Source organism: Typopeltis vanoorti, chromosome 12 (assembly GCF_054136105.1).
Source record: "Typopeltis vanoorti isolate ZY-2024b chromosome 12, IOZ_Tvanoo_1.0, whole genome shotgun sequence".
Taxonomy (NCBI): Eukaryota; Metazoa; Arthropoda; class Arachnida; order Uropygi; family Thelyphonidae; genus Typopeltis; species Typopeltis vanoorti.
In genome coordinates, this window is record NC_143560.1 from 109,793,828 (window position 1) to 109,816,006 (window position 22,179).

General features: G+C 34.0%; 1 protein-coding gene across 1 annotated transcript in view; it reads right to left on the minus strand.

Annotated features, from left to right (window-relative positions):
* Positions 1 to 22,179, minus strand: part of Fak (protein tyrosine kinase 2 Fak) — a 316,957-nt gene that overhangs the window by 219,968 nt on the left and 74,810 nt on the right. Inside the window, exons 8-10 of the mRNA XM_090402169.1 lie at positions 18,168 to 18,245; positions 12,904 to 13,014; positions 6,897 to 7,008 (exon numbers count right to left, since the gene is read on the minus strand). Of these exons, the coding sequence (XP_090258295.1) occupies positions 6,897 to 7,008; positions 12,904 to 13,014; positions 18,168 to 18,245 (301 nt within the window). The remainder of the gene's footprint in view (positions 1 to 6,896; positions 7,009 to 12,903; positions 13,015 to 18,167; positions 18,246 to 22,179) is intronic.

Here is a 22,179-nt window from a genome sequence, read left to right on the forward strand (position 1 = left end):
CATGTTTAATCCAAAAGGATATATCTGTGCAAAGTAGTAAGTGTGTGTTAAGATAAAAAGAGAAAGTGAATATAATAGTTGTTCCTAAGAGCACGTATGTACTATCAGAGATAAAATGGAAAACACAAACACATTTAAGTACATATAAAAGAGGTGCTTAAAATAAAGGCTGGATAACTGTGAGTAGTTCTGCACATCACCTTTTAAACAATACAGAAAACAACCCCAACCAGAGCGTCTACCTAATGTGCAATCCTTCTCGTGGTGCACTCCGTAAGTAAGTATTTACCTTGATACTGAAAGAATGAGAATGGGTTAGCACCTTGATAAAAACCAACAAAACTATATTCTTACTGGTTAAACCAACATCCAAAATTATCATGCAACATGACAGAATTTCATTCTATCCAGGGCATCACCCAGTTAAATGACACCCCACTGTTTTCATCAACAAACCAAGGCAAAACATGAAAAGTCAGCAACTGGAACAAACTCTAACTCAACATCAGCAGAGTTCAAGGCTAGCACTGTCTACATGAGGCATCGATGGAATAGAAATAGCAGAAGAACTGGATAAGTACTAGATTAATGTGATAGTCATATCAAAATAAAGAACACAAAAGAACAGTTGAGATTTTTCTTAGCAACAAATACAAGATGTTATATTAAGATAATAATGATATGGGAAAGGAAGGTAGCCATAGTATTCAACACTAAATATGAGGATAACCTTCTTCAATATCAGGTGGTATCAAGTAGAGTGATGTGAGCAACTGGCAGAATTGGAAACTGGGCAATGTGACTTATTTGGGCCTATAGTCCCACAGAAGGATCAATTCAGGAGGAATTCTTCCAAGCATTAGAGAAGGCACAATGAAAACGAAAGAGTTAGTCCTCACTGGAGATCAGTAGAGTAGGAAATGATTACCAGATGTATAGAAACGTTCTAGGGACAATGGCAACGCTAATAATAATGATATGTACATGTTAGAATTCTGTTCAGGGCATGGACTAGTTATTACTGACACCTTGATTCAACATAATGATGTGTACAAATTCACATAGAGAGAAGATGTGAGAAATAAGAAAAGTCTCATTGACCATGTTATTGTTGATAGTAATATCTTAACACTTCTTCTTCAACCTTCTGGTTCTGTCCACTGCTGGACGAAGGTCTCCTCCATGATTTTCCAGATCACTCAGTTTTCTGCTTCTCCCATCCATCTCACTCCTGCAATTTGTTCCAGTTCATCTCTCCACCTTCTTCTCGGTCTTCCTCTTTGTTTTGCTCCATCCATTGGTCTAAACTCTGTTGTTTTTCTAGTCCATCTCCCGTCACTGCATCTGGCAATATGGCCAGCCCATCTCCACTCAGCATGTTTAATGTATTTTACAATATCCATGACACCTGATTGAGATCTTATCTAGATATTTGTCTTCCTATCTTTTAATGTTATTTTTAGCATACTTCTTTCCGTGTGCGATGTTGTGTTGTTCTCAGCTTTTTGTTTAGGGCTTCTGTTAAAGTACATGTTTCTCCTCCATATGTTAGGACAGGAAGTATGCACTGGTCGAAAGCTTTCCTTTTTAGACTCATAGGGACATCACTTCTGAATATGTCTCTCATTTTCCCATAAGCCATCCATCTAAGGTGAATTCTTCGTTCAATCTCTTTTCTTTGGCACTCCTCAAAGGATAACAATTGGCCCAAATATACATATGAAGTAACTTGTTCTATTTCGTGGTTTTCAACTTTGATAGTTCTATGGTTTATGTATTTATTCATCATTATTTTTGTTTTTTCTCTATTTATTTTTAATCCAATTTCTCTGGAGGCTTCATTTAGCTGATTTAGCCTTTCTTCCAGATCTTCAAGATTATCTGCTATCAGGACAATATCATATGCAAATTTCAGATGATGCAGCCTTTCTCCATTTATGTTTATTCCTTTTGTTTCCCAATCAAGGCTTCTAGAGACTTCCTCTAGTGCAGCTGTAAATAATTTGGGAGATATGGTGTCACCTTGCCGGATGCCTTTTTGTATTGGGAACTTTTCACTGTTTTTATATAATTTAATTACAGAAGTTGCATTATTGTAAATATGTTTTAGTGTTTCAATATATGGTTTCTCAGTTCCCTGGGTTTCAAGTGCTTTTAGTGTTGCAGATGTTTTAACTGAATCAAATGCTTTTTCATTGTCTATATAGGCCAGACATAAGGGTTTATTGTATTCAATTGATTTTTCAATGAGCTGTCATTGTCATTTTAAAGTTTTAAAATTAATCAAAGTTGAGCAGCTTTTAGATGTGAGCTACAGATATGAATACACAAACATTATTCAGGAAAAAATTAAACTGTTTGAAAACAAGAAGCGAAACTTCAGAGATTCAGTGGCAAACACAGAACAAAACATTGACTGATTCATCCAGAGAGTCATGTGGTGAGGTATCTGCAAGGATAGGAAAATCAGAATGTTGGACTCAGAAAGTTAAGCAGACAGCCAAGAAAAAGAAGAAAGAGTATGACAAGTTCCTGGTAAGTAAGCATATGCTCTTAGAGAATACAAAGAAAAATATAAAAAAGTGAAGTGTACCGTATAAAAACTAGCTAAGAATACTTCAGCAAATACACATAAACTGAATATCAGGAAGGTGGTAAAATACAGGGGTATCTCGCTAATCCGAACTAATAAAAACCATGCTCGTTCGGATTAGCGAATTTTTCCCAAGAGACAACAATAACTAGAGTTTAAGACAAAAATAATCAGATCCTAATGGCACATCAATTTAATTCTGTAAATGAATGAAGTAACTGATAGAAAAAAGCTACTGTGCTGTAATGTAAAACTTAAAAAATAATACAGTACATAAGGTTATGTTGGTAAAAAATTTAGTTTGTATGTACCTGTATTGTTGAGGATTCTGATTTAATAAAATTACATAGTTCTGTACATGACTTAATTTGTGTAAAAAATATCACTTTCTTGTACACAAAACAAAAAAAACTCACAAAATAGCACAAAAAAGTTTTTTATTTCTTTCTAAAAAAGTCACTGATTTTCTTTTGCTTCTTGGAAGCTAAACTTTTTTCGGATGCTTCTCGGAGCTGCATTAGTAATAAATTTTTATGGAATGGCATATCATTCTGCTTAGCCCATTCTATACACAAAAACTGTCAATTGCCTCTTCGTGTTTTACATTTTTTTCTTTGAGTTCTTTATCATCATCATCGTCTTCTAATTCATTCTGCATCGTCATATTTATAATTTCAGCATCTGATTCGATTTCGACTTTCGGTTCTACCTGTAATCCATTCCGTAACATCTGTTTGTGAAATTTCAACATCTGGATTTATATTTTTTACCAAATTATGCATGTTTTGTATTTCCTCTTTAGGTGTATCACAGAAGTTATCTTGGTAAATTCTCGAAGGGCACAGTTTTTTCTATGATGCTCGAATTGCTTCAGGTTCAATGGCTTCCGAAGCAAATGTGAACACACAATAAATCAAAATAGGTCTATATATAAATAATATATATATATATATATATATATATATATATATATATATATAAATAATAATATATAAATAATAATAGTTAAAATAATAATTATTTAAAAAAAATAACAGTATGCAAAATAATAATACGTATTAAATAAAACTTTTTTTTGTTTCAAACCACAGTTCGGATTACTGGAGGGTTCGGACTAAAGATGTTCGGATTAGCGAGATACCGCCGTATTCTGAAGACTAAGAAATGCAGGAAAGGGTACTATAACAGAAATTAAAGATAATAGAGGTGACATGAAAACTGAAGATAAAGATATTCTGGATGTATGGAGTGATCGCTTTGAAAGATTGAAAAATAAAACAAAACACGAATGAGTGGTATTATAAAACATTACTCAGGACAATTACTGAACAGATCAAAGGATCGAATTGAAATTATATTCAGTGCCTTTTTAAATATTAATATATTTTTTTTTGATATTAATAAACTTAGTTCAGGACATAGACCGGTTATTACTAACACCATGTTCCAACATAAAAATGTGCACAAATTCACATGGAGAGAAGAGACAAGGAATAAGAAAAGTCTCATTGACTATTTTATTGTTGATTGTGATGTTTTCTCCCTGGTGCAGGACACCAGAGTGTACAGAGGAATCAACAGGAATCAAACCTTGGAGATTCAGTGGCAAACTCTGAAGAAAACATTGATTGATTCAGCCAGAGAGGCATGTGGTGAGGTTGTCTGCAAGGATAGAAATATCAGAACTCCATGGAGGACACAGGAAGTTAAAGAGGTAGTGAAGGAAAAGAAGAAAGCATATCAAAAGCTCCTGGCAAATAAATCAGCTTTCTCTCTTAGACAATACAGAGACAAATGTAAGAAAGCTAAACACTGTGTAAAACTAGCTAAACAAAAGTCATGGGAAGACTTTGGCAAGAACATAGAAAATAAATATCAAGTTGGCAGCAAAATATTCTGGAGGTTGTTGAAGAAGCTTAGAAATGGAGGAAAGAGTGCTGTAAAAGAGTTAGAGAAGATAAAGATGACATGAAAACAGGAGAAAAAGATATCCTTAAGATATGGAGTAATTACTTCAAAAAATTGCTAAATGAAACAAGCAGTGACAGCACAGTGGTAAAAAAACACTCAGCAGGCATACAGTCAAGAATACATATCCATACTTGAAGTAGAAAAAGCCATCCAAGGCCTGAAATGTGGAGAGGCAGCAGGAGTAGATGATATTTGACCAGAAATGGTGAACTATGTTGGTATAAAAGTCTTACAGTGGCTGCACTGCATAGTTCAAAAGGCCTGGACAAAGGGACAAATTCCCAATGATTGGAGTAGAGCTCTCATATTACCCATATATAAAAAGGGAAATAAAACTGAATGTGAGAATTACAGAGATATTTCCCTACTGAATGTTCCTGGCAAGATCTATGCAAGTATACTTGAGAAACGGTTGAGAAGAATTGTGGAAGAAAAGCTTGCTGAAGAACAAGCTGGATTCGGGCCAAATAGAGGCTGTCAGGATCAGATCTTCACTTTACAAAAAATAGTTCAGAAAGTATGGAAATATAACAAAGATCAGTATTTAAGTTTTGTCTATCTGGAAAAGGCATATGACAATTCGCCAAGAGAGAAGCTATTCAATACACTACAGTTATATGGTGTCAATGGGGCATTATATCAAGCAATACTTAGTCTTTATTTGAGTTGTAAGACAGCAGTTAGAACTGAAAGAAGTACAGGAAGATGGTTTAATGTTAAATCTGGTGATATCAGAATTGGAGATGTTAATATCAGCTCTTTGCTTTATGCAGACGATGTTATACTTCTAAATAAATTTGGTACAAGTTTGCAAGATTCCCTGACTAAATGGAATTACTGTTGTAATAGATATGGTATGAAGGTCAGCAATAAAAAGACAAAGACAATGAAAATAGGCAGAATCATTGAAAATGTCAACGGTGTTGTGAATGAGAACCTATGTAACAAGTAAAACATTTCAGCTACTTAGGCACAATTTTTAGTGAAGATGGTAAATTAAATATGGAAATAGACAACAAAATCAACAAAGCTGGTATGGTAGGAAGTCAATTGAATAAATTCATATGGAATAAGAGAGAAATTAGTCGGAACCCTAAATTAGCTGTATATAAGACAATGTTCAAACCAGTTTTAATTTATGGATGTGAGAGCTGTGTCAGAAATAAAACACTTGACCAAAGACTAGAGACTGCAGATATGAGAGTCCTGAGAAAGATTAGAGGCATGAACAGATGGCATCAATGGCAATATCATATTAAAAACGAGGATATTAGGAAAGTACTTGGCATTGTCAATATCCAGGAATGCGTTAGCAGAGCTAATCTCAGATGGTATGGTCACTTAAACAGAATGGGCGAGGAAAGATTAGCAAAACAAGTGTTCTCTGCCAGGTGTTGGCAGGAAAATGACCCAGAAGCAGACCAAGTCAATTGAATAAATTCATGTGGAATAAGAGAGAAATTAGTCGGAACCCTAAATTAGCTGTATATAAGACAGTCAATTGAATAAATTCATATGGAATAAGAGAGAAATTAGTCGAAACCCTAAATTAGCTGTATATAAGACAGTGTTCAAACCAGTTTTAATTTATGGATGTGAGAGCTGGGTCAGAAGTAAAACGCTTGACCAAAGACTAGAGACTGCAGATATGAGAGTCCTGAGAAAGATTAGAGGCATGAACAGATGGCATCAATGGCAATATCATATTAAAAACAAGGATATTAGGAAAGAACTTGGCATTGTGAGTATCCAGGAATGCGTTAGCAGAGCTAATCTCAGATGGTCACTTAAACAGAATGGGCGAGGAAAGATTAGCAAAACAAGTGTTCTCTGCCAGGTGTTGGCAGGAAAACGATCCAGAACCAGACCAAGATATAGGTGGATAGATACGGTACAAAGTGCCTTAGACGATAGAAATATAAGATCTGATAATATTGGAGTCTTGACAAGTAACAGACTAATTTGGAGGAAAAGTGTAGATAGGAAGTTAGTAATGATGTAAATTTTTCATGTAGTATTATCATATCCTGTACACCCCTTAAGGGTATGTGTCAGGAATTTGATGATGATGATAAACCTAGTTCAGAAATACTTATTGTAAGATACTAAGTATTGTTACTGCCAAGTATGAAAACTAAATATTAAGATGGATTTTGCATTTTTCTTCCTATCATTTTCAATGCGCAACTGGCTAATGTAATACATAAAACTTTAAGATCACATTTATTACTTATGCAAACAACAAGTTAATATTATTAATGATAAATCCAATGAGTAAAATACAGACTACATGACATATTTAAGCATAAAAATTCACAAAGGGATCACATACTTTTTCTGACCCAAAATGAAACCAATGTTCCATGTACTAGTCGGCAATATCCATCTATCAAGTCTGCCATACTTTCAGCAACACTCATTGAAGGACAAGAAATACTCAACATCTAGAAAAATAAAAACAGTTAAGAATTTCAAAATAATACTTCACACAAAATGATCAATACACAATTGTAATGAAATCTGTCATGTTTTATTTAATATATTTAAAAAAAAAAATGCTATTGTGATCATTTCCTTGCATAGGAAATGTGTGGAACCCCTGTTTTCAAAACAATCTTCAAAGAACCTTCCAGATCCATTTCACAAGTATATGCAGCCTCAGGTCTAACCTTAATAATGTTCACTTCCACCTTCAGTCTGCAAAACCTCACCTACTCTTCCTGACAAACTAAAACCTCAACGTCCTCAAATACTACCCATCTCTGCTTTCCCAACTACACACCCTTTAGCTCCTTTCACCTCAAAGGTGGGATCTGCATATATATTTGCTCTGATATACCATACCAGAGAGTATCCAACTTGGAATCTCCCAATTTTGACCTCCTTCAGCTAAAAATCCCATTCTACCAAATTCATATGCTCTGCTGCTCTCCTAATCCAAACAACCACCCTGAACTCTTCCATCAGGAAGAGTTCAGAGTGGACATTGAAGTCCCTGAACTCTTCCTCAGGGACTTCAATGTCCACAACACTAGCTCGCTGCCTGCTTCCAACTGCAACTGTTCAAGACAGGCTGAAACATTTGCAATCACAAATGATCTCAACCAAATTGTCCACATGCCTACCAGAATACCAGATAATCCCAACTACCCCACAAACACTCTGGACCTCTTCCTCAACCAATGACCCATCCTAGCACAATGTGAATGTTGTCTTCTTCCTACACAGCTCAAACAACAATGTAGTGTAGATCTCTTCCTCCATGGAGTAACACATACACAAACACTCACATATTGTATGGCATTACCATAAGACCAATCTTTGCAACTTCTACTCCTCGTTTCCTTGGAAACGAGGAGTAGAAGTTGCAAAGATTGCAACTCACTTTCCAGTAACCTGACCAAAGGTTACTGGAAACAGTAACCTTTGGTCAGGTTACTGTTTCCAGTCACCCAACCAAACCTATGTAAAGAAAGAATCACCGAAACAATACTGATCAGCATGGAAATATTTATTTCCCACTTGATCCTAAATTTTCACCCCCTATCTAAGCCTTGGTTTTCTCACAGATTATTTTCTCTTCATAGTGTTCTCAAATTTATTGTTGTTCAGTCACTCTCTAGCATTTCTAAACATGGAGCCATGTGCTAAGTGTTAACATACTCGTTATATTCTAACATTTATAAGGAGACATTTATGACATTTATTTAAAACTTTACAGCATGACACATGAACAAGCAAACAAAAAAATTAATTAACATACTAAAAATTTTTCTGTTATCCCTCACCTGGCATCATTTTCAATAAATGATATTGAATATACAGTAAGGGATCACTTAAAGATCAAAGCTAGATAATGAGGAGATCTCCACAAAACCTGTAAGAAACACACAGAACTAACCAGGACTTCAGACCTATCAATTTCTCATTGTACATGTTATTAGGTATCAACATGGTTAGTGAACAAAAGGATATATTGGAATTTGGGACAATAAACACAACTAAACTGAATTTTCTATATTGGCTTAAACCAAAGATTACTACATAATGAAATCTCATGTAGGCTGAGGCAGTGCCTGGTTAAACAAGACTGCAGTACACTAAACCTAAGCAGAAATGAAGACAAGCACCATCAACATAAGAGGTATCAACAGAAAAGAGGTACCAGCAGAAGTGGTAGGGAACTATAATACTGATATAAACGATGTTAGCAAGGTGAAGACAACTAAACCAGGAACCAGAAATCACCTTCCAATTAAGTACTAGGCTCAATGGTTTGTCAAGGCAAAGTAACATGGATTTATCATCAAATTCCTGATTTGTACCCTCAAGGGGTGTACAGGATATCATAGTACTACATGAAAAATTTACATCATTACTAACTTCCTATCTACAATTTTCCTCCAAATCAGTCTGTTACTTGTCAAGACTCCAATATTATCAGATCTTATATTTCTATCGTCTAAGGCACTTTGTACCGTATCAATCCACCTATATCTTGGTCCTCCTTTGGGTCGTTTTCCTGCCAACCTAGCAGAGAACACTTGTTTTGCTAATCTTTCCTCACCCATTCTGTTTAAGTGACCATACCACCTGAGATTAGCTCTGCTAACGCATTCCTGAATACTGACAATGTCAAGTTCTTTCCTAATATCCTCGTTTTTAATATGATATTGCCATTGATGCCATCTGTTCATGCCTCTAATCTTTCTCAGGACTCTCATATCTGCGGTCTCTAGTTTTTGGTCAAGTGTTTTACTTCTGACTCAGCTCTCAGATACCTAAATTAAAACTGGTTTGAACACTGTCTTGTATACAGCTAATTTAGTGTTCCGACTAATTTCTCTCTTATTACATATGAATTTTTTCAAGTGACTTCCTACCATACTACCTTTGTTGATACTGTTGTTTATTTCCATATTTAATTTACCATCATCACTAAAAATCGTGCCTAAGTAGCTGAAATGTTTTACTTGTTCTACAGGTTCTCTGTTCACAACACAGTTGACATTTTCAACAATTCTACCTATTTTCATTGTCTTTGTCTTTTTATTGCTGACCTTCATATCATATCTATTTCAACAGTTATTCAATTTAGTCAGGGAATCTTGCAAATTTGTAACAGATTTATTTAGAAGTATAACATCACCTGCATAAAGCAAAGAGCTGACTTTAACATCTCCAATTCTGATATCATGTTTAATACCACTTCTTTCATAATGTGATCCATATAGATAAAGAATAACAGAGGGGATAATGTACATCCTTGTCTCAAACCATATTTAACATTAAACCATCTTCCTGTACTTTCCTTCAATTCTAACTGCTGTCTTACAACTCAAATAAAGACTAAGTATTGATTGATATAATGCCCCATTGACACCATATAACTGTAGCGTATTGAATAATTTCTCTCCTGGCACCTTGTCATATGCCTTTTCCAGATCAACGAAACTTAAATAGAGATCTTTGTTATATTCCCACGCTTTCTCAACTATTTGCCGTAAAGTGCAGATCTGATCCTGACAGCCTCTATTTGGCCTGAATCCAGCTTGTTCTTCACCAACTTTTCTTTCACAATTCTTCTCAACCGTTTCTCAAGTATACTTGCATAGATCTTGCCAGGATAGGGAAATACCTCTGTAATTCTCACATTCAGTTTTATTTCCCTTTTTATATATGGGTACCATTAGAGCTCTACTCCAATCATCAGGAATTCGCCCCTCTGTCCAGGCTTTCTGAACTATACAGTGCAGCCACTGTAAGACTTTTATACCACCAAACTTCACTATTTCTGGTCAAATATCATCTACTCCTGCTGCCTTTCTACATTTCAAGCCTTTGATGGCTTTTTCTACTTCAAGTATGGATATGTATTCCTGACTGTATGCCTACTGAGTGTTTTTTTAATACTGTGCTATCACTGCTTGTTTCATTCAGTAATTTTTCGAAGTAATTATTCCATACTTCAAGGATATCTTTTTCTCCTGTTTTCATGTCACCTTTATCATCTCTAATTCCTTTTACAGCACTCTTTTCTCCATTTCTAAGCTTTTTCAACAACCTCCTGAATATCTTACCACCTTCTTCATATTTATTTTCTATGTTCTTGCCAAAGTCCTCCCATGACTTTTGTTTAGCTAGTTTTTCACAGTGTTTTGCTTTCTTACATTTGTCTCTGTATTCTGTAAGAGTAAAAGCTGACTTATTTGCCAGGAACTTTTGATATGCTTTCTTCTTTTCCCTCACTACCTCTTTAACTTCCTGTGTCCACCATGAAGTTCTGATTTTTCTATCCTTACAGACAACCTCACCACATGCCTCTCTGGCTGAATCAATCAGGGTTTTCTTCAAGGCTTGCCACTGAATTTCCAAGGTTTGGTTCCTGTTCTCAAACTCTTTCATTTTTTTTCAATAATCTTTGTGTATTTTAGTCTACAGTTCACATCTGAGAGCTGCTCAACTTTTATTCGCTTTAAAACTTTCTTACATGTTATTCTTTTCAATATGAAATTCAATTTTATTCTGCTCAAGACTAAATAGTGATCACTTCCAATTTCAAATCCTCTGTACACTCTGGTGTCCTGCACCAATGGTGCAGGACACCAGATCAACAATAACATAGTCAATGAGACTTTTCTTATTCCTTGCCTCTTCTCTCCATGTGAATTTGTGCACATTTTTATGTTGGAACATGGTGTTAGTAATACCCAGTCCACGTCCTGAGTAGAAATGCAACAGGTATTTGCCATTATTATTAGCTTTGCTCTTTTCTCCAAATTTTCCCAAAATATTTTTGTATGTCTGACAATCATTTCCTACTCTGCTATTTAGATCCCCAATAAGGATCAACTTTTCCTTTTTCATTATATCAGTTGCTTTCTTTAAAGCATAAAAAAATTCGTCACTTCTATGTTAGTAGAACTTTCTGTGGGACCATAAGCACAAATAAGTCTCATTGTCCAATTCCCCATTCTCATATTTGCCCACATCACTCTATTTGAGACTAACCTACTCCTTCTTTTCCTTGATTGTCATTGCCTGAATATAACATTTTGTATTTATTGCTCAGAAAGATCCCACCAGTTTTTGTCTTTGTTGTTTCAATCACCCCTATTATGTCGATCTGGTAGTTATCTAATTCCTCAGCTAGCTCCATTTCTTTGCCATTCTGGCTTTTTATGTTGATAATACTGATCTTTAACTCTGGTGATGTTGAGTTGGGGTGTGCTTTTCAGATTTGTTCCAGTAGCTGACTTTTCTCTGTTCGCCCTGGTTCCCTGGCGAAAACAACCGGGCCTTGTTTAACCGTGCAATGCCCCAGCTGGCATGAAATTTTGTCATGTTGTACCATCATTTTGTACATTGGTTTAAGCCAATAAGAATGCAATTTGGTCGGCTAAATCCCAAATTGCCAGCCCATCCTCATTCGTTCAGTATCCAGGTAGATACCCAACAGGGTGCACCACGAGAAGGTGAGGATTGGACATTAGGCCAGAAGTCCTGGTCGGTTCTCTGCATTCCTTTAAAGGCTATGTGGAGGTCTCCTCTCAGTTATGCAGCTTTGACCCTTAAGCATCCTTGGATTTATGGATTTATAGAAACCTAATTAATGCTAAGTGAGATACTGCTAAATAATAATTAAATTATATAATTATATAATATTCAACAATAAACATGAAGAAAAACTTCAATGGTAGGCAATTTCAAGGAGAGTGATATGGATAAATTTTATGATGAGAAATGTTGTTTTTGCCTTTGTTCAATAAAAGATTCCAGTAAGGAAAAAGAACAGCTGATTAAAAAAAAAATAATAAAAAATAAATAAAAAAGCAGTTTCTTGTTGGCAGTTGAAAGATCTGGTGATGTAAGACAGAAAAGTCGGAACTTCATGGATTGAAGATTGTTAAAGAGGCAGCCCATCAAAAAAAAAAAAAAAAAAAAAAAAATCAGTTCCTGGCAACTAAGTTGGCATGCACTTTAAAGAATACTGAAAAGAATGTAAGAAATGTCTGCTATCATTTTTCCAGAATTGCAGCAAACGACCCAGAGAAGAACCAACATCTAGGTGGATTAATGTAATTAATAATGCCTTAAAAGACAAATGAAAGATATGACACTACTGGAGTTCTAAGAAATTTTCTTCGAAGAAAATAAACTCCTATATATCAAATTCCTGAGGAATGAATGGTGATGATAAATATGCAATAATTTATTTAGACATATTTTTTGATAAAATGAAGTTAATATGAAAAAATGAAATGCAGTTTTAGTGATAATATCTAACTTAATTAAGAAGCCTACAAATATAACTGAATGAATCAAGTAAGTCTACATACCTCAGCTGCTCCAGCAATCTTTAACTGCAGAACACCTTTACAGCTTGTTTCATATTCACATTGTAAAGTATGAATACTCTGTACTTGTTGAAAACTAGCTACATGAGTGATCTATAATAGTTAAAATAATAAAGCAAAAATCAGGAATGAAAAATATACAGAACATGTTATTTTGCATAGCTTTCTAGCTTACTTTCCTACAAATTCAAAGTATAATAAAAGATCAAAACCTGTGCAAGACAAAACACTGCAAATTTTGGATTTTTTGCTGTTGAATGTACCATCATTAAAAATTTCATAAGTTAAAATTCTTATAAATACAATCCTTAAAAAAGTATAAATTTCTTATGAAATTCTTTAAAAAGTCATACTCAGGAGTTGCATCATCTTCGGTTCCAGAAGTGGTGCCTTAATTCGAAAATGTCCATAAGTCGAAGCACTATGTTGAAGTCAGAAGAAGGTGCATTTATGACTAAAATAAAAAACCTAATGGTATGAAACCATATTCCTGACATGTAACCTCAAAGGGTGTAACCTGGATTATTAAATGAGTTTGTGTGCTGAAATACCATCTGTTGTTGTTCATTTTGGCATAGCACTGTGTCATATCTGTATATATCTTCTGCATTTGATGAAATTGGATTGATGTTCATGGTAGCAGATAAATAAGTTTACACACCTCATCTGCTCCAGCAATCTTAAGTGCAAAACATAAAGGTGTTTTGCAGTTAAGATTGAAACAGCTTGTTAATCAAGAAACAGAACATACTATTTTGCATAACTTTCTAACTTTCCTAAAAAACCTGATTTTTTGCTACCTACTAGTGTCCACTGGAGAGGCACATTTAACTTCAGCAAGAATGTTGTTTGTTTGTTTTTAATCACAGTGTTAACAGCATCACAAAGGGAGCCAGGTCTTCAGCCTATCTCAAACTGAGATATGCCTTCAATAAGTTTAATCTTTGAATCTAATTTAATAGCCTTATGACTTTCTTTTTCACTTTTATCTCCATTATATTAACTTTAAACACAACAATATAGCAGAATAAAAATTAAACGTAGTTTAATATTCATGCAATCACAGAGTTCAACACAAAGACGTGCGACATGAGCCCGGTCTGACAGCACACTGATGATAGTGACACAACAACAACAACACCTTTCACGTGGTAGCATCATGGCACTGAACAGCCATTAGTTGGGGTGTGTGTGTATATACAAAACATTCAGTTATGCATTTTGTTCATGTTCTGAAAACAAATTAAAGATGTTATCTTTGAATGGCATTATTCTGTGGACAATTTGTAAATCCCAATAAAAACAGAAACTAATAAAGTATACTATCACAAATAACTTAAGAGTCTCCCCCTCTCTCTCACACACACACACACGTGTACATGCAAATCAATTTAATAAACATCACCTCAGATTACATCATGATAAAGGAAACAGTTTAGTTTTTCAGATTTGATTTCAAATCTGGTGAATTTTGTTTGCTATGTTCATAATGTTTCAAGTGAAAAACTACAAATCAAAATTTATAATGATAAAATTATAGAGTAATCATGACACGAGGGTGGTCTGAAAAGTTTTCGGGCAAACAATAAAAAAAAGAATTCATCATTTCAAAATTATTTTTATTTTTCAACATAATCTCCCTTAAGGCTAATACACTTCTTCCAGCGTGATTCTCAGTAAGATCAGCAAAATATCCCTCTACAGCTGCAATCACCACCTCTTGATTCGAAGAAAAATGCTGACCAGTGAGGAAGAGTTTTAGTTTTGGGAAGAGGTAGAAGTCAGAGGGAGCCAAATCTGGGGAATAGGGTGGATGTTCCAACAATTCATAGTGCAGATCTCTTCATTTTGCCATTGCCAAAACACTTTTGTGGGCAGGTGCATGTCCTGATGAAAGATGATTTTTTTTTCTTCTGCAAACTGGGTCTTTTCTCAAGAATTTTTTTTTTTTGTCTAGTCTGGTTAAAAGATCAAAATAATATTCCCTGGTTATTGTTTTACCCATTTCAAGATTATTAATAAACAAAATGACTTTAGCATCCAAAACGCTGATGCCATGACCTTTCTTGCTGATGAAACCGACTTTGTCTTCTTTGGCACTGAACAACTGGCTTCTGCACACTGTTTTGACTGCTGTTTGAATTCTGGTGGGTAATGGTGAATCCAAGTCTCATCCATAGTAATAAATCAATACACAAAATCAGTTTTATTCTTGTTAAAATGCTCCAAGCACTGTTCAGAGATTTTCATGCGAGTGAATTTTGATCTGCTGTGAGCAAGTGTGGCACCATATTGTGCACAGCTTTTTCATATACAATTCTTCATGCAAAATATATCCCACACATTCTTTTGAAATGCCTATAGTCTCAGCAATTTCATGCACTTTGACTCGCCAGTCATCCAATACCATATCGTGCACTTGATCAATGATTTCTGATGTTGTTACACTTTTTGGACGTCCTGCATGTAGATCATCTTCAAGGCTAGTATGGTCACGTTTAAACTTGCCAGCCCATTTCTTAATTGTCGAAAATGAAGGAGAAGAGTGCCCATAAACTTTTATAAACTTTGAATGAATTTCTTTTGGCATTAAACTTCTTTTACAAAAGAATTTTATAACTGCATGATACTTAATTTTATCCATTTCAAGGGATATAGACAACACTTTTGCTTCAGACAGCTGTATAAAACAAACTACTTGATAGAATGACTTGCAATTTCACATGGATGCTTATGACAGAAAAACCAACTTAGAAAAAAAAAAAAAATCTTGCCAATAGTGTTATTGGCAAGATTTTTGGTTGAGACTGAGAACTTTTCAGACCACCCTCGTATTTCAGGAACAAATTATTTAATATTTGTAGAATTTTCAGATAGATTTCCTAGCCATTATCAATACAGCTGAAATTGAATAAACACAATAAGCACAACACACTCTATTTCATTTATTATTCCTTTCTGTTTCATTCTTTGGATAAAGAAAGCATTAAAAAGTTAAGAGTTCATCATTCTAGATGTCAAACTTTACAGTATTCCCAAGATACATAAAGTAAATGTTTTCTAAAGACATACTGTATGGATTGTTTGACCTATAAACTCTCAAAATATCTGTTAAACCTTCTCTCTGCATTTACAGGAAATTCTTCCTCTTTCATTAAAAATTTAAATGATTTCAAGAATAAAATATCAGGATAATCTTTACAACCCAGAGATCACTTAATCAGTTTTAATGTAGCTTCACCCTTCACAATATCCTGCTGGCTGATAAAACAATTACTACACAATCATTTTCCTCCTGATATTCTTTCTTTTAATGATCTGAACCAACTTTTCCTCGGTCTTCTGGGTGGATGCCATTTTCTTGTTCTTCCATTTAGCATGATGTGTGGAAGTCTGTGAGGAGGCATTCTCTTGACATTGCCGAACCATCGGAGCTGTTGCTGAAGAATAATGTCTGTGAGGTTGTGCTGGTAGTTGAGATCCTGCTTTACTCGTTCTGTGGTTTTATGTTCAGTCCAATGTGTTTTGTTTATTTTTCTTAGGCATTTCCCCTCGAATGCACTTATTTGAGTAGTTCCTTCTTAGTGAGTTGCCATGACTCACTTCCATATGTTGCTGTAGGGATGATCATGGCTTTGAATAGTTTGATTTTAAGATGTTTCAACAGTTTGTTATTGTTTCATATTTCGTTTAATTTATTCATGTTCAACCATTCGATGTTAATTCTGTGTTATACTGTTTCAGTGCTGTCTAAATTAAGTGTAACAGCGCTTCCTAAGTAGACAAAGGATTTTACTTGTTCTAAGGTTTACCAGGGTTATTGAGATGTTTTCAACTTTTATTATTATTATTATTTAATTAAGGGGATAAAAAATCCCTCGTTATTTTAAAGCCGAATAAGAAACTTGAAGATTGACATCTAAGAGTTTCATGCCGAAGAATGTTCGGCAAGTCCAAGCACGAGTCTACGCCTGGTGGTACAACACTAGAGCAACTGAGAGCAAAGGTGGAGCAAGCTACTATCACTGTCCTTAATATTTTCTCATAATGTAAAACGCAGCTCCTAGGAGATGTATTACTGTTTTACATTATGAGGGAAGTCACTACCCAGACTGGTTTCGACCTTTATTGAGGTCTAATCATGAGTAGGAAGACTTGGATTATACCAAGGTTTTAGTGAACAGAGTTTACATACTTTTACTACACGAATTGCCAGAAAGGTGTACCTTATTTAATTAAGAGGATAAAAAAATCCCTCATTATTTTAAAGCATAATAAGAAACTCGAAGACTAAAATCTAAGAGTTTCATGCCGAAGAACGTTCGCCATGAAACTTAAAGACAGTGATAGTAGCTTGGTCCACCTTTGCTCCGAGTTGCCCCAGTGTTGTACCACCAGGTATAGACTCACGCCTGGACTTGCCGAATGTTCTTCGGCATGAAACTCTTAGATTTCGATCTTCGAGTTTCTTATTTGGCTTTAAAATAATGAGGGATTTTTTATCCCCTTAATTAAATAATTTACATCACCGAAAAAAATAGCCTTTTGGTTCTTTATTTTATTATTATTATTTTTACGTGACACCTCCAGGGAGTCCAAAGACTCATCAATGGAGGACACCTATTCTACATCTCTGTTTCCACCAACTACAACTGACCGCACTTACACCAATATCACCTGCCACCACCACTAGTATTTCCACAGACAATCACAAACATCCATGCCCACTTGGCTGGAAAGCGGATATGCTAACAGCTTGGCAACTTCTCTTCCTATTTTCATTATTTTGGTCTTACTGCTGTTGATCCTCATTCCAAAGTTTTTATATTCTTCATTTAAAAGATTACTGTTTTTTCTAATTGTAGGTTGGATACTGCCATGATATCTATATCATCTGCATATTTGATATGATTTATCCCTGGTTCATTGGTTTTTGTATAATTTAAATTTATTTCTTTGAATTATAGTTGTAAATAGATTCATTCTCCTGCACATGTTAATATGTTTATCTCTTTTGAACTATATTGATAATGGCTAGGAAACCTTGGCCAAATAAAATTCTACAATATCATTCAATTATTCTACAATTTTATCATTATGTTGTCCACTTGCATTTCGATATTTAGATCTAAAAATATTCTTATTTTAATAAAGAATCCAAATGTTTTACTCATGGTTCTTCAATTTTATATATTGAAATATTACAGATACAGTAATTAATGATCTGATTGATTATTAGCCATTACCTGCCCATTTCTGTCGGTCAAATAACTGATACCAACATGAGGCCCCACAACTAGTTCAACAGGTACACTCCACCCTACCTAAATTGAAAATAAAATGAAGAGTAATTAGTTACAAAAAAAATATTAAAAACACTAAGAAATTTATGATATATGGGTTAGCAATGGTATCCAGTAAAGGGGTGATAGAGAAAGTTATCCCTACCCTAAGAAATCAAAAATAAAAACTTTTAAAAATTGAATTTATACTTAATATGGGGGAGAAACATATTCCTAAAAATAATTTTGGAATTATAATAAACTTAATTAAATACATAAAATACTTTTTTTTTTTATAAAAACACATAACACAGTAAAAATTGGGTAATGATACTTAAACTCAGATTTCAGACAGAATCATCCTTTTTCTTCTGTGAACCAGAATTACAAGCTAGTTTAACCAGGTAAGTTTAGCAAAAAAAAAAAAATAGCCATGATATTGCTATGCCATATCATGCCAGTCCTAAGCCTGAGTAAATAGTTAAGTAAAGACTAGCAACCCATCTTTGTAAAAAAAAAAGTGCTTTGCTATGGAAACAAGGACCACAGAGAAATTTGACCTGACCAAAAAGTAACCCTACATGAAGACAAACTGATGATAATGACATCACCTAGTAAAAGTTCTTATGAACTATGGCAGTGTTTCTCAAACTTCAGATATCTGCGTACCTCTTCTTAAATTTTCATTATTACAAAGTACCATCTAATTAATTAATCAAAAATAAATTAATTTAAAATATTAATTAAATTTAATATCTATTTTATTTGAATTTATATGTTCATGTAAAAAAAAAAAATGATTTATTTTTAAATTTTGGTTCTCTAGAGATGTCAGAAGACACATTCTTATCAATTTCATTTGATCCAGATGCAATATCAACGTTTTCTTGTTGCTTACAGCTACTTGTATTTGCTATATTGCTCTCTTTTGGGGGTTTTATAAATCCAATCTCTTTAACCAATGATCCATACGTAAGAATTTGAAAGCTAAAAACAATACTATATTTACTCGAATATAACTCTAACTTTTTCCCAAAATTAAAGGCTAAAAAATTGTGTTGCGGATTTTTCAGGAATTTTCGGAAACTAGTTTTCAGAAAAAAACTGAAAATGGTGTGACTTACCAAGAAGCTCCTACTCGCTGTCACTACTTTAGGCATTGAGAACAGTTTCTTTGTGTGCATCGACAAAGTCATCTACCCAAATAGCGTCATCTTCTTTCCCATTATTTCAAGCAAAAATTACCAGTAATTTACAAGACTTGAGATACAGAGAGCAGCAAAGAACTGCATATGATTGATACGATATTAACAAAAGATCGCACGAACCAAAGACAAATTAGCATTTCAACAGTTGAGTTTAAATGCTAATTCCCTTCAACCGAATTCCATAATATCTGAAACACATTCACTACATATTTCTTAGTTTTAACACGTTTAATGACAGGGGTGGTGTCAAGCAAAACCATATGTTCCACCTGCAACATATGGTTTTGCTTGGTCTATACAGCAGTTTCTGTTAGAGAGGGGATGTGATTCATTAGTTAGTGCCGTTTTATCCCGGTTGCCTCTAATTGAACTGTTTGTTGAAAAATATGACTCCTTTAATTATGCATAGTCAAAAATTGCCACGTACCCCCCAGGGGGGGGGGGGTATGCATACCACACTTTGAGAAACACTGAACTAGGGAATTGAGTAATACAACAGAAAATTTCAGACAAGACTCAAAATCCAAGAGACATACAAATTATTTGGAACCAGCCATGATATTGAAAAAAAAAAAAAAAAAAAAAAAAAAAAACACAAATTGGATGTTGGAATGTGAGGACTATGTATGAAACATCAAAGCAGCCAATATAGCCAAAGAAATAAAAAACTACAAAAATGAAATACTGAGAATAAGCAGGACAGGTGGAATGGACAGAGAATGATCTAGATGAGTTCGGGAAAAAAACAATAATATACTGTTTATTTATTGTTTTGTTTCCAAAGATAAGGATAATGAACATGCAAAAGGAGTGGCAATAATGATGTCCAGTAAAGCAAGAGCAGCAATGATAGAATGGGAACCAATTACAGAAAGATGAATAGAGAGATATAACTCAAAAGTCTATAAAGTGACAACTATAAATGTATATGTACCAACTAATAATGCAGATGAAAAAGAAAAATATGAATTCGATATATTACAAAAAACAACAGATGATACAAATCCTAGAGATATAATGATACAAATAAAATGGAGAGGATCTCTTTTAAAAATGGGATCAACGAGAAGAGCATATACTTATACAGACCATTTTTTAGTAATAAAAGAAATTCAAATAACATTAATGATTATAAAGAAAGTAATGGGCAAAAATAGAACGTATAACATAAACAAACTAAGAAATATGGAAACTAAAAGAAAATGTGCAGCAGATATGAAGTTCTTAATCAGACCAGATAGAATGAACACGAAGAATTCAGAAGCATTCAAAAAATGTGGACAGATATTAAAAACATATACCATGAAGCCACAGAAAAATTACTAGGAGTGCACTGAAGAAAAGACAAAGAATGAATAAATTCACACAAAAACTCAAATTTGAAGAAAGAAAAAAAATAATACAAGATAAGAATAACATCACATTACAAGAGAAATAAAAAGAAATAAATGAAGAGATTAAGAAAAATGTAAGAAAAGATGAGAGTTTATAGAAAACCTACTAAATGAGGTGGAAATTGCAGCTAATAGAGGTGATACTAAAACATGATATAATATTATGAAAACAATAACAGACAAGAAATGAAGAGAAGATATTATTAAAGATCAACAAGGAAATAAAATAAACAATGATAAAAATAAAATAAAGATGGGTAGAATATTTCAGAGAATAATGAATAGAGAAAAGCCTGAAAAAGAAATTCAAATACCAGAAAGAAAAGACAAATATAAAAAAATAGACACTAAAGAAATGAAGGAAAAAAAAAAAAAAAAAAAGTGTAATACAAAAAGTACTAAAAGAAAGTAAAAATGGAAAAGCAGTTGGTATGGATGATATACCAAATGAACAATTAAAAGAAGATAAAGATTTAATGGTGAATATACTCTATCCATTTCTTAACCAATTACAGATGCACGAAGAAAAACCAGGTGAATGGAATATTGCCTCCATAGCTCAGTCAGTATAGATGAAGCCCTTTGGTTGAAAAGACCTGGATATGATTCCGTCTATGATGTGAGGAACCATTATTTGATCTCTTTCGACTAAAGGTGAGTTAGTCTTATACAGAGGCAGAGGTTTTTTCACCCAGAAACTCAGATTTTTCATCCCTCAGAACAGGCAAACCAGTCCCATATGTCCTCACCACATGTCGTTACGCCCATAGTCAACCATGAGTTACATCATGGCAGCCAACCTCTTAGATAGGAAATGACATACAAATGAGAATAGGATCAAAAAAAAAAGGGAGGGGGGTTTAACTGACTGCAGTAATTGGAAAGGAATATCATTATTAAACACAAGTAAAACAAGAATAATATTCAAAAGAATAAAAACAGAAATAGACCAAAATCTCCTAAAGAAACACAAGCAGGATTTAGAGCCAACAGATCATGTATAGATCAAATAGCAACACTCAGAATAATAATAGAATAGCCAAATTTTTATATCACCTATGTTGATTTCAACAAAGCTTTTGACAGCACTGACAGAGAAACAATATAGAATTTAATGTCATATTACGGCATACTATGTAAAATTATCAACATAGTTAAAAAGAAATTTATGAAAATTATAAAATATAAATCATACACTATGGAGAACTTTCAGAAAAGTCAAAGAGGAGTTGGACAGGGCTGCATTTTCTCCCCAACAATATTTCTTATTGTTGTAGACTGGGTTATGAGAAATGCCATGAAAAACGCAAAAGTAATATAGTGGAATTAATAGAACAGCTATGACCTGAATTTTGCAGATGATATATGTTTACT